We start from the raw sequence: 13,201 nt of genomic DNA, 5'->3' as shown, positions 1-13,201 counted from the left end.
GTCATCATTAACAGACGTCGTTTAAAAGTGACGTTTGAGTGAACGAGGACATCCCAATTAATATCTGAGGACTCCTCTGTCCTCGCGTCACCTCCTCGTGTCTCTCGCTCGCATCTTACGGAGGCGGATCTAAGATGCAAGGAAGGGACGCGAGTGAAGGAAAGGAGGAGTCGAGGAGGGGTATTGGGATGAGACTAAAGTGTTTGACCAAACATTCCCTCTTAAGTCAGAACTGAGGTCACAAGAACTAATAGCCCAATATGATCAGTCCACCAGGATCAAAATTAAAACTAAATATCGTTCCAGGACAGGCTAACCGAGGCTAACCAATGAGTTAGTCCTTTAGTTAATGTCCTGTGTGTGTGTATGAGAATGGCCCTGACACCATTTCAGCCCAGATCTTAACTCCTGGCAAGAGAAGCTCAAGCTCAATTCTCGAATACTGAATACAAAAAAGCGAGTGAGGGACTGCAATATAAGAGGGAAAGAAAGAGAAACTTTAAAACTGTTCAATTGTTATGATGTGTAAAGACTGATATTGTTCTATAATCGGCTTACATCTACAAGTCATGATGTGAAACGGTTAACAAAGACAAAAGGAAACTCAAGCTGCTGCTACACTTTATTTTATTTATTCAAAATTAAGCACTTTTAAGATGCACATATTTTAAAAAAGCTATTTTATTAGTTTTCTCTATTTTATTTTTAAATACAGCCCGAGAGGAACATTACACATATCCACAGTATTTACTGTATATCTGTATAGTTCAATGGTAATTGACAATAAATATTGTTGTTTTTGAATTGTACTTTCTTTATTTGATTGGCAGTCAGTCACTTCAATATCACACTCATTCATAAAGCAACTTAGACATTTTGATGTTCCGGACCTTTACATGGGGAGATGTTCTCTAACTGGACCTCGCTGAATTTTAGTTGAATAGTACATAGGTGAACAAAGTACTTGACCTTGCAAGTACTAAGAGATATATTGGATAACTATCGTACACTTATGTCAAAGTTATATCCTAAACATTTATACATGGTGTTAGTTAGGGTAGTTCGTTTTAATGACTTTGTATACTGCAGACTCCAGGTGGAACTAAAGTCTGATGTAAGAGTTGATTATATTTCACATCATTAATCCAAAACTGTAACTAAAAGGTGTTAAATGCTTGTAGTTGAGTAGAAGTACAAAGTAGCATAACATTGATATACTCAAGTAAAGTACAAGTCTCTTAAAAGTGTACTTAAATCTACTCAGTTACTTTACACCACTGGTAATGATTGCTAGAAGCTAAGACCATGAAGGAAAATGAGCGGCAGTGCTATGTTAACACAAAAGTCGACCCTTCTGCCCATTTTCACAATACATTTACGAATATATATCTAACATCCTGACTATAACGAGTTTGTGCCAGGCTATATGTTATCTTTTGTTTCTATTTTACCGGCTATAAAACAGCGAGTTTGCATCGTCAAAAGAAGCCAATGATAGCTCAACACCTGTTAGCTACTAGCTAGTGAGCTAACGTAGCTTCTGTTTCTAGTAGCAAACACGCGTTTTCAGAAAAGATGAGAAAGGTTTTATAACATCACCTTAATTTGAGGGGACTTGTTATCCAAAGAAAAACAGATATCCCAATCGTCGTTGCTACCTTCGCTTTCATCTCCAGCCGGGAAGGAGTTTGCAGTTATGATGTCCATAGTTAATTGTTAGCAGCTAAGTGACTAACGCAACGATTACACCGCGCAGGCGAAGTTTTTTTTTTTTTTTCAACTTTATTGAGCAATTATTCCAATACAAGAGGTGGGAACTAACTGATTACATTTACTCAGGTACTGTACAATTCAGAGGTAAATCGTGTACTTTTACTCAACTACATTTATTTAATACCTTAAGTTTCTTTACAGATCTGAATGAATGATTGTGTTAAAGCAGACTTGAGTTCCACCTGGAGTAAATCCACAAGCTACCCTGCAGTATACAAAGTCATTCAAACTAGCTGCACCTTTACCAGCTTTGAGAACACCTTAATGATCAATCATTATAAAACATAGCATAATATTCTGAAATGAACCAATCTGCACAATGACTACTTTTACTGTCGCTACTTTAACTATATTTTGATGCTTATACTTTTCTACTTTTACTTGAGTAACATTTTGAATGCAGGACTTTTACTGTAACAGAGAATTCCTACACTTTGGTACTTCTACTTTTACTCAAGTACAAGAGCTGATTACTTCTACTTTTACTCAAGTACAATATCTGAGTACTTCTCCCACCTCTGATAGACGCATTTAACTGCCGGACCAAGAAAAAAGCTATGGAAAAATTATTTTTTTGCATTTTCTTATGAAATTTTTGTTTTTGACTGACCACACAGTTTTGTTTTTATGAGCCTCTACCAAATGGTCGAGCTGGCCTTATGGTAAAAGTAATCATCCTCATATACAGTACAGTATTTGTATGCATCAAACTCAAATAAAACACAAACTCAAATACATGTTTCTTTTATGGAAAATGAGCAATATATACAACCAGATATATTCATAAAAGATAATAAATTATAATTGTAAAAAAAAAAAAAAATGGAAAAAAGTAATGTAAAGTGTTTTTCATGATAAAAAAAATACTTGCTCATCTTACTGTATATGCTGAATTGGCCTAACAGGAAACCACTGGCTTAACAGCAAATGTCTATATCCTGTGTTGGCCTTACTTGCTTACTTGTGTGCAATTTTGGGCTGAATGCCATGCATGAAAGGTGCTATATAAATTATTATCACTCTTTCACTCTGAGACTCATAAAGCAGTACTAGATTTAGTAATATTACCATGAATCTAGCCATTTATTTAACATATTTTATTGGAAAACATCTCTGAAACTCTGAAAAAGTCATATTGCTAGCTTACCATAAAATTGGTTGAGCATATTTTCAAAAAAATAATTACACCCTTGTTAAAACTTTTTTGTGCATCAAGTTAGCTAATTATGTTCAGTCAGTGCCCTGCCACTAAAATATGTCAAAAATGATATGGTTACCTTACAACAGTGGACCAAAAAGAGTGATTTCTTCAGCACTGATTTTTAGCATTGCCAACTTTCTCAGTTGAAGCTAGCTGAAGGGCATTCTGTTTGAACCACAGTGACATCTAGAGGTTGTTTTGTGCATAACATGTCAACCAAAGGGTAGAGCTGGCTGAATCAGATGGAGTTCAACTTTTTTTTTTTTTTTTAAACAAGATATCAAGACGCAAAATGTGCTCTACCAGATGGTGGTGCTGGCAGTTAAAATGTTAACTGTGAATGCTTCTATATATTATGCTAGTTTGGTATCACTAGCATTTAGTCATCTGTTTCAACTCATGATTAATGTTAATGCTTTTGTTTTGTTTTTTTGTCCAAAGGCTACTCTGGATAAGTGGATATGGCAGGTGAGTGTTCTTTCTAGTGTACATCTCTCATCAATACAATCAATTAAATATTCCACTTGTTAATTGGATTCCTCCTTTCTATTACATAACATATTAAACGCAGGGTTTCATCTAAAAAATATTTAAAATGTCAGAATGTAATGTCATACGCCCATTGAAGTTTCTCAAGGTGATAAATGTCTCTATATTTGTCTGTCCAATTACCAATTGCTATTCAGTTTCATACTGTAACTGATATAAACCAGAAAAATGCATTAAACCCCAATATTGAAGGAGCTGAAAATATCATTTTCTTCTGACTGTTGCTTGTAAAATATATTTTTAAAAGAGTTTTGGTAAAACACTTACAGGCAGGATGTGCAGGTCCTTTTTAAATACATTAAACTTGGCATGCTGTATTTAAAAAGCAAGTTTATAATTTAAATAATGAATCAAATGTCCCAGGATTGGTTCCTACCAAGGCTCAAAATAGATGGTTGGGTTCGGACTGTCATTATTTATAACGATGTATGCATAACTTACTTCTGGAACTTCTGAAATGTCATGCTTTGGGATGAAATGTTATCTTTCTGCAAGGGACAGTAATTGTCCAGCAGAGGTCAGTCTTTCCTCTAAGTCAGAGACACGTTACCTTATGTCCTTCAGCAGTAATGGGTGTAAGTTTTGCAACATTTCAAGAAGCACCCCACAGTTTAACTTCAATAACTTTTCTAAGAAGCAGGAAAAAATAGATATTGCAATTCTTTAATTCCAACTCGTCCCATTAGTAATGGGGTAACTGTCCCTTTTCATTTGTTTATTCTGTATAATCCAATGTGTTTTTTAGGCAATTTGTCCTGCTTATTTTTATATTTTGATTCATGTTTGCACTATATGTGTATCCCCTCCCCTTGGTCTTTCTTGAACGTGCAGTACAGACTAGTCTTGGCATTTGTGTGTGTTTTTATATGACACTGTTGGAGGTATAATGCAACTTAAATGTATGTGCAGGTCACGTCTCCATGTCAAAGCTAAAACGAAAGCTGCTCTCTTAACCACTATTTCCCTTTATTACTAAAAACTCATGGAGCTCATCTCCCATAATATCATAAGTATTCATCAAACAAAACCCTGATTTGGATTTATTTTTTGCCTGACAGTATTTGTCTTTTTGCATCTTGGGCACATAGTTTGGGAGGTAATGAATACTGAAGAAATATAGCACGAAACGCTAACCTGCTGCTACGTCACAGTCAAAAAACGTTGGATCAATATGAGCTAAATATTAAATTCCCCCAAAAGATTAACCCGAGCGATGTGTCACCGTTAGTCACTCCAGCTGAAGTGCTGACGCTGAAGATAACACTCAGTTTGGGTGATATTGTGAAGTCTCACCACATCTTCACGTGTTATCTCTGTTCCCTGAAGGAATGTCTGGAGGTTTTGATCCTCCCTCTCCTGAAACTGTGAGTAACCTGAAACTGATAAAAAATAGTTTTAGATATCCTGGAACTGTTTCTTCTTTTTTGTGAATGATAGTGAAGCTTAACAAAGCCACAACTAAAAAGTAGAGCAGCTTCTGGCAACTTTCAACTATCGCTTTCAGGCTTTGTTCTAGTTATCCTATCAGTTATAGTAACATAAGTAGCTAAAGGAGACTTCCCTCATGCTGTGTGAGCATACGTGTCCATGGAAATCAGACCACTTCATGCCCTTACTAACTTTCCATTTATTTGGGACAATTTGTAGTCTGTTTTTGTTTTTTAAAGCAATTGTCTCCTTTATTGACCATCTCCAAGTGTTGAAAATGGTTGTTTTTACAAGTAAGGGTGATTTAAAAACTGTAGTGGATACATGAAGAGGTTGTAATCTAAGATAAGCAATTTAGGCAAGACATATTTATTATATAGCACAATTCAAACACTTAGTTTTAAGCAGCTTTACATATACTCTCATTAAATCAATCCACAGCATCATATAAGTATTTTATTTTGTATTTCTTTGAACAGGTGAGGACTGAAATCATACATTACAATCAGTTAAGAATAATAAAATAATAATTATAACCGTACTAAGTATAATGAATAGTACGGTCACAATGGATATGAAAGAGGTCAGACAAAAAAAAAGACATTTTATTAATTTATTTTAAATTCTTTATTTAGGGTCAAATAGTATTTATATAGCAGTTTTCTCAGTAACAGTTCAATCATTTTAGTGACCCAAACATATCAAACAAACCAACATGCAATATTTAAGAAAATATACAAGCACAAATATAAATAATAATACATAAATACATTACAAAATGATGATAATAGTAAGTAATTAAAACAGCAGACATGGGATGTTTTCTGTGTTCCCAATATGTATCCCCCTCCTCCTTTTGAAGTTGGAGAATAAAGAGATATTCATAACTTTTTGATGATTAAAAAACCCTGAATAAAAACCAACATAACTCACAAGACTCACAAGTCTGAATAAAATCTATCAAAAGTCAAACTAAACGTGCCTGTTAAGGCATCAAAGTCACACCCAAATCTGAACATGCACGCGCATATTCCCCACTGACCTCACACGATGACTGTTCATCCTGCCTGCTTCTGTATATGGATCAATATATGTGAGCTGAAGTGGCCTCATTTGGATCAACTGGCTTCACCTCTCCACTTGTTGCCACAATAAGCGACCTGATGCTCGTCAGCGTGGAAATGACGTGCACGTTTTTTGGCGAGCTCATAAATAAAGGATGGCCTGTCCTCTCACTGTCAGTCTGAAGGAGAGGCAGCAGAGGGAAGGTGGCAGCATTGGAGACGCTCACAGGACAGATATATATTTATATATACATCAGGGTTTTTTCTTTCGGAGGGGAGGAAGATATCTAAACCGTGACATCATATTTACCGGAGGCACTAAAGTGGAGGATAAAACAGGCGCAAATGTGATTTAAGGAACAGACTCAGGTGCAAAGAAAGCAAACTGGCGGCGCACTTAATATGCAGAAGTCACCAGTGGAAGATGCAAACTTCCTCTCCAAATATTTCTTCTGGTAAGTCATGTTTTCTACATCCTTTGATTATCTCTGGACGGCAAGGTGCAGCTGCTCATTTGGTGACTTGCGCATTTCTATTGAGTAATTAACGACTAAATCACTTGCCACATATCTGTATTTGGTCATTGTAGAGTTTTAAGCTTTTTGGCGGTGTTTTGAGATATGTTGTGCATGGGCTCAGGTAAACATATGATTCTGTTTTCTGATTGACATGTTTGTTTATGATGTATTTGCATCGTAATTTGCTTCCAAATAAGAGTACATCAATACAAAAGTGCACTGGGAAGTAGATTGTTAGCTTACAAAATGCGCATTTTGCAGATTAGCCTGTGCGCAAAAAGCACGTTTTGCTCCGTTTAAGTGTGTTCTAGAAAAGGCTGTCAGGTGGGAGTAGGCGCACCAAGGGTTTGCTAACTCATCAATATCTGATAGCATTGAATCAAAAAGTATTATAAACGCTAATAGCATTACAAATGTGACTTTATAAGCAAACATTAACATCACAGGACGTTTTGATGAAAATGATGTGTTTGAGAATGTTTGCTTTGATATCTAAGTTTTCTATGGTTCAATCATTTGTGTGATGTTTCAATATCCTTCCTCTTAAATTACAACACACACTGATTTCAGTTTAAGCGGCACTGAGCTCTAATGAAAGGTCACCCAAAGAAAGAAGCAGACTCCAAAAGTCAGATGATGTAATCTCCTTTATGTCACCAGCCTTTCTTTAAATAGTTCAGCCACAGAGACTATTCTGACTTGATGTCCGCTCTCTGTCATTATTCTTACTGTGAAACCTCGTGGATTACTTCTGTTACAACCAACACCAGACTAGAGCTCCCAGACACTCAACAACAGTGGCGTTCATGCCAAAGGGTTATCCTCCAACCACAACAAACAAATACATCTGATACAAGTAATACTGAATCACTTAAAAAGGTATTTTATGTGTGTTCAATGTACTATACGTACAAATAAATGGTGGAAGAAATATGGCTCTTAAAAATGTCCATTAAACGTAAAAGTTGTGACTCGAAAATGTTATTTAAGTAGAAGTGCATAAGTATTACTAGCAAAAAAGTAGTAGTAATAGTGGAGTAAAAATGTACATTATTTGCTTTTTTTAACATGTATTAGAGTAAAGTATATACAATGGAAATACTCAAGTTAAGTGCAAATATGTGAAAATATTACTTAAACACAATACTTAAGTAATATTTATTTGCATTCCTATGTCCACTCACCAAAGAGTCCGTTTTGTTTTGTTTATTTATTAGCATATTGTCAACGTGCACATACACATATGTTGCTGTAGATGTCCTACCTTCAATCAGTTGATACCCAGCCCTCTGGTGTTCCTGCAGGTGGACGTCACCGCTGCTCAGAAAAGGCTTCAAGAAGAAGTTGGAGCTGACAGATGTGTACAAGGCTCCTTCGTTTGATCTGGCAGACAACCTCTCCGAGAGACTCGAAAGGTTTGTGCACTTTTAAGACTTGTTTTTGAATGTTTACATCGCAGCTGATTGGAAATGTAGTCCGTCTTGTTCTAAGGCTTCAGGTATAAGTCTAGTCAATGGTTTAATAAAGTTAAGACGTCTTGTTTTCGATAAGCTATCAATAAAGTTTCCGTCAGTATAAAGAAAAAAAAATTAACTGCAACTGTAGAAAGAAAACAGGCTGTCTTTTACTGCTTAGGTGGGAATACTGTTTTAGATAACAGGTCGATCTGGATGTTAGCATCTCATGGTTTCCTGATGAAGTACTAATAGGATTTGTCAAATTCATTTAGGAGAACATAAGTTCTGTGTCAAAGTTATCCCATTTAAGATAATAGTTTAACAACATAATCTAAAAACCACTTTTATGAACTTTAAACTCAAGAGCGATCACCTGACTTCAAGTAAACATAGCTAAGCTAAAGGTGGCTAATGATTGCCATGATGCCGTCTCATTTATTCATTTGTTGGTAACCAATGTTTGTAAGACACAAAGAGTGAGGTATTGACTCCCGATTTTATATTGTAGAACAAAACCCATTCAATTACTCTTTGACTAAGAGCGGAAGCAACCCGGAAGTGCTAAAGTGCTGACTCATTTCCAGGTTTTAGGACTCATTCCTGTGCCACTGTATGGCAATTCTCTGACAGGACCATGAGACTGCTGATAGTTGGAGATAATGTTTGAAGTCAAGAGTTTGCTAAAAAATGCAGTTTGTTATCTGGAGAAACAGCATATTTTCTCTTAAAGTTACTAAGATCATCAGCCTAAATAACCCATATTTACATGCGTCCATTTCATTGATTGTTTTGGCACTTTTCAAATTGACTGCTACAGGGCCGGCCCTCGGCTTAGGCAGTATAGGCGAATGCTAAGGGGGCATCAACCCATAGGGGGTGCCGAAAATTGGGGAGAAAAAAAAAAAAAAAAGTTAGAAATTTCAAAATGTCATAGCACAATTTCCCGATTTTGGATCAACAAAGTATATCTTATTATCTTATACTAACAGAACTACGCATATATTGCATACGGCGCCCATAAACTATGGCACCCCCCCCCCCCAAAAAAAATCTAATTGAACCGCCCCAGCCCCAGTAAAAACCAGAGGTTTATGTGAAATTGTTCTTTTTTTTAAATAATAGTTTTAGTGTGCAATTATAGGTTTTAATTTTGTGTTTGTGTTAATTTAAAATGAATCAAACTCCCCAAAAACATATACAGCTTCTGTGTGCTTTTATTAACATTGGAATTTACTGTGTAAGCGTCCGCGGGGGGGAGAGCTTTAGAGAGCTCTCTCCTGAAAGACTGAGCGGCTCTGATAACCTCAGCTCAGTGAGGTAAAGGCACACCTTTATATGATCATTATAGCTATACAAAAATAAGAGAATAGATGAAAAACAGGTATAAAATACTATATGACAGTAAAAAAAAGTTGTTATTAATAAACAAGAATACAGTTTGAAAGGGGAGTGATTTGTAAAATATCCATAACGAAAAAGAAAATCTGCTTACAGTTCTGTTTCATATGGGTGTTTAGAGATGTATCCATAGATCTCCTCATGTTGCTCTCAAAGTGGACCAGATTGATGCTTTTGACTTCAATATAAAAAAAAAAGTCTTCCCGGGGGTGCATGCCCCCGGACCCCCCTAGAGGAGGTGAGGTCCCCCCCTCACTTAAATCATGTTCAAATGGATAGGATACTAAATAGAGTTGCACACGTCTTGTTTCCATATCTTTCTGTTTTCTCATGCTACAACCGTGCATGTGCGAGTCATAGTGAGTGTCTGCATTTGGCGGGGGGGGGGGGGGGCGCCAGCTAAAATGTTGTCTAAGGCAGCAAATTGGTCAGGGCCGGCCCTGGACTGCTAGCTTAACACAAACAAGTCATACATCTTAAAGCATTCATAGTAATCATCAGATTTGGGCGTCAGAACATCAGAGGTCTAAAGGCTTCTTTGGGAAAAAGCAATTTTGCACCAATGACTCGTAATCGCTCAAATTGGCAGAAAATATAACCAAATGCAAAACAGCAACAAGTCAGTTTATTCTGTAGAGCCCTCTCATATCAGATATGTTGACATGTTATAGCAGGAAAGCACAGGGGTAAATAATAACATCAACAAGGGCTCGGCTCCATTTAAGAAGCCATGACTGCAGAGAAGCATGCATATTATCAAGGCACTCCTACTGTATATGAAAGTAGCCATCATTACTGTTATTATTTACACATGCTTTTCCTGCTATGATACATTAAAGTCACTGCTTTGAAAACAAGTCTCATGCTACCAATCGTGTGCCAACATATAGTGAAACACTCGCATTTCAATTAAGACATTTCAAGCCCATTTTCAAGAGGTGGACGAAAGGCAGTGAATGCTGGACCCTGAAGCCAACCCTGCAAAGGTCTCTAGACGGATGCTACACCAGAATGTTGCGAGCAGTACTTAACAACAGCAAGAGTGTACATGTAACCAACAACATCCTGTACGAGGGAATACCAAGGGTGAGCGAGAAAATTGCAGCCAGGAGAATGAGACTAGCAGGACATTGCCAAAGGTATCAAGAGAAATTGGTGCTGTCGGAACCAACACACGGGCATCGGTCACGAGGACGTCCCGCACAAACATACGTGGACGTACTCAAGAATAATGCTGGAGCACAAAGTACCAATGAAATGGCCAGATGTATGGAGAACCGGGATGACTGGAAGCAACGATGGAGGGCTCGTCTGAGGACCACCTAGAGAGGAAGAAAGAAATAATGAAAGAAATGGCAGAAATGTTCTAGATATGTAACTTTTTACTGTATCAACTACAACCATATTTATATACACAGATGCATGACCATCTTACATGAGTTTAAATCCTTATGTTGGATGATTTTGCAGAGAAAAGTGGAACCTAGCAGTGTGCTATCATGATGTTTTCATACGTGACCTTTGCATGTGTTTACAGTAGCCATCCTTCCCTCTGTGGGCTGGCATTTAAACAGGGGTAGACATAAACCAAACCTGTGTGTGCCAAACAAACACCCCGGCAGCCAATGATGGACAAGGTTAACTCTTCTCTCACTTTCGATTCGTTTTTGATGTCCCTGGGTTCATCTTACTCTTTTGTTTCCTGTCTCATACCACTCTTAATCTTTTCTCTCACTACCTGTTTCCTCAAATTAAATGAACCTTGGATTTGCTTTAATTTCTTACATCTGGCATGTTAACGAATTAGCCAACGTTCACTCTTCATGAATCCTTTTACTCTTCAAAGTAGTTATTAAACATCTTGAAATAAAACATGTAGTGGTTTAAAATGATATTTGTAAAGCCTTGTCATGGCCAAGTCGTCATGACATAACTTCAAGTGCCTAATTGAATGGATCTATTAAACACAAGCTTGTTTTAGCTCTTTTATTCCCTCTTTCTGTCTCTCTTTACTTCAAATGGCACATTTTAAATGATTTTTTTTCCTCCATGTTTTTGCTTTCTACTATTGACCCCCCTCTCTTCATCTTATCTTTTACTGGTCTAAAAAATCTCTGAGCAAAGGGCAATATCTTTATTGAGTTATTGCATCTTTTTCACAGACATTGACAATAAGCGAATGACACATGGATAAATGAGTCGGCGATCCATGCATAACCTAAATATAGGCTACAAAACCAAGACAAGTGGTACACCATTGATACATTTGTATTTCTTTATTGAAAAAAGGAAATTTAAATACTCATGCGTCTCCTTTTCTTTTATTTAACTTTGCCTAACAACGGCAGCCTCGCCTCTCGGTTACCGGGGCCCCGCGTCACGATGAATGGTGCCAACAAGCCGGTTAATGTAAATGGATGTTAAAAAGCCGACCTTTAGAGAGGGCCCGGTGCCCGCCGGGTGATGAATGAGAGGCGGTGGGTGATTTCGCTTTCACTATTCCGATCAGGCAAACAGTGAAGGCTTCTGGGAATGTGAACTTTAGCTTCCATTAAAACATGCTGTGTACCGTCAGCCCTCCATCAGACTCGGTTCAGCTCAGTCCAGCCTTTCCAGCATGGGGAGGATTTCTGTGTTATGGCTTAAACGTTTCTAAAGCAGCCACTTCCAACATACGGGGGTGTGATTTCAACGCACAAATAATCCAGAACCATAATCAATTTTTCAAGATGAATCCATTTATATTCAACTGCAGCATACATCTCTCCTTCTCGGTGTGTCTGGTGCGTTGCAATCCCACCCCCGTATGTTGGAAGTTGCTGCTCTATAGAAACGTTTAAGCCACAACACATCAGTTGAACTGGTTTAGCTTCCCCCATCTAAAACCAACCCCTTCCCCATAAACCGACATAATATAGCAGATAGGAGACCAAGGGGTGTCAACAAATATATTCAGGGGCGTAAACAACTAAGGTGAGTAGATACATATTCAACAAATAATATCTGTAGGCCATGTATACTAATAAGACAAGACATGTTAAACAATTAAAATTCAAACTCATATATTAACCTCCGTTAAATGGCTCCTACAATTTCATCGCACCAAAACAAATTGGCATTGTGCAAATCAAGGGCTAGAAAGAAATTGAAGTTAAGAAAATGTTACCCCATGGAAACTAAATTAAAATGTTAGAATTGAAATAAATGCAGGAATTTATGTTGAGTACAATAGGCCGTGAAAGGCTACATTGCCATAGTCTGAGATTACTAATGAAAACATTTACAAAATATAGTTACGAGTTAGAGATGTCCCGATCCGATCACGTGATCGGGGATCGGAGCCGATCACGTGATTTTCAAAAGATCGGAATCGGGAGGAAAAAAATCGGGGATCGGGATTTATTTTTATTTATTTTTTTTTTAAATACTTTTTTTTAAATTTTGTATTCAATGTTACAAAACAAAAATGACCATGTTCAAGTCGTAAAGTAATCTTGAGGCCTTAGTTTTGGTTTCAAATGACACAACATCATGTATGTGTTGCTTCTTTGGGGCTTGTTTTCATAGACCTGGTTGCTTATTTCTCTCAAATCTGGCAACAGAGTGGGCGCAGTGTCTAATTGTAGCAGTAAGCTAACGAGTACTGAAAGCTTTATTTTGTTTTGATCCAATGCTGCACAACTGAAATGATCCAATGCTGCTGTGAAAGAAAGAAGCTATATCCATGTTGGATAGAATATCCAATTTAAATAAAAAAATAACCTTAAGGGACAACTTGAATGCTTTTTTTCTTTTTTTTCTCAATGCATTGCA

General features: G+C 37.1%; 2 protein-coding genes across 2 annotated transcripts in view; one reads left to right on the top strand and one right to left on the bottom strand.

Moving 5' to 3' along the window:
- Positions 1-1,763, bottom strand: part of asz1 (ankyrin repeat, SAM and basic leucine zipper domain containing 1) — a 49,572-nt gene extending 47,809 nt beyond the window's left edge. The window contains exon 1 of the mRNA XM_079679858.1: positions 1,600-1,763. Coding sequence (XP_079535984.1) covers positions 1,600-1,707 — 108 coding nt within the window. The 5' untranslated portion in view covers positions 1,708-1,763. The remainder of the gene's footprint in view (positions 1-1,599) is intronic.
- A 4,445-nt stretch (positions 1,764-6,208) lies between these two features.
- cftr (CF transmembrane conductance regulator) overlaps positions 6,209-13,201 on the top strand; it is a 64,591-nt gene continuing 57,598 nt past the window's right edge. The window contains exons 1-2 of the mRNA XM_079684570.1: positions 6,209-6,470; positions 7,838-7,948. Coding sequence (XP_079540696.1) covers positions 6,418-6,470; positions 7,838-7,948 — 164 coding nt within the window. The 5' untranslated portion in view covers positions 6,209-6,417. The remainder of the gene's footprint in view (positions 6,471-7,837; positions 7,949-13,201) is intronic.

The sequence above is a fragment of the Notothenia rossii genome (genome assembly GCF_949606895.1).
Source record: "Notothenia rossii genome assembly, chromosome: 5".
Classification (NCBI taxonomy): domain Eukaryota; kingdom Metazoa; phylum Chordata; class Actinopteri; order Perciformes; family Nototheniidae; genus Notothenia; species Notothenia rossii.
This window is presented reverse-complemented; position numbering and strand designations above follow the sequence as displayed.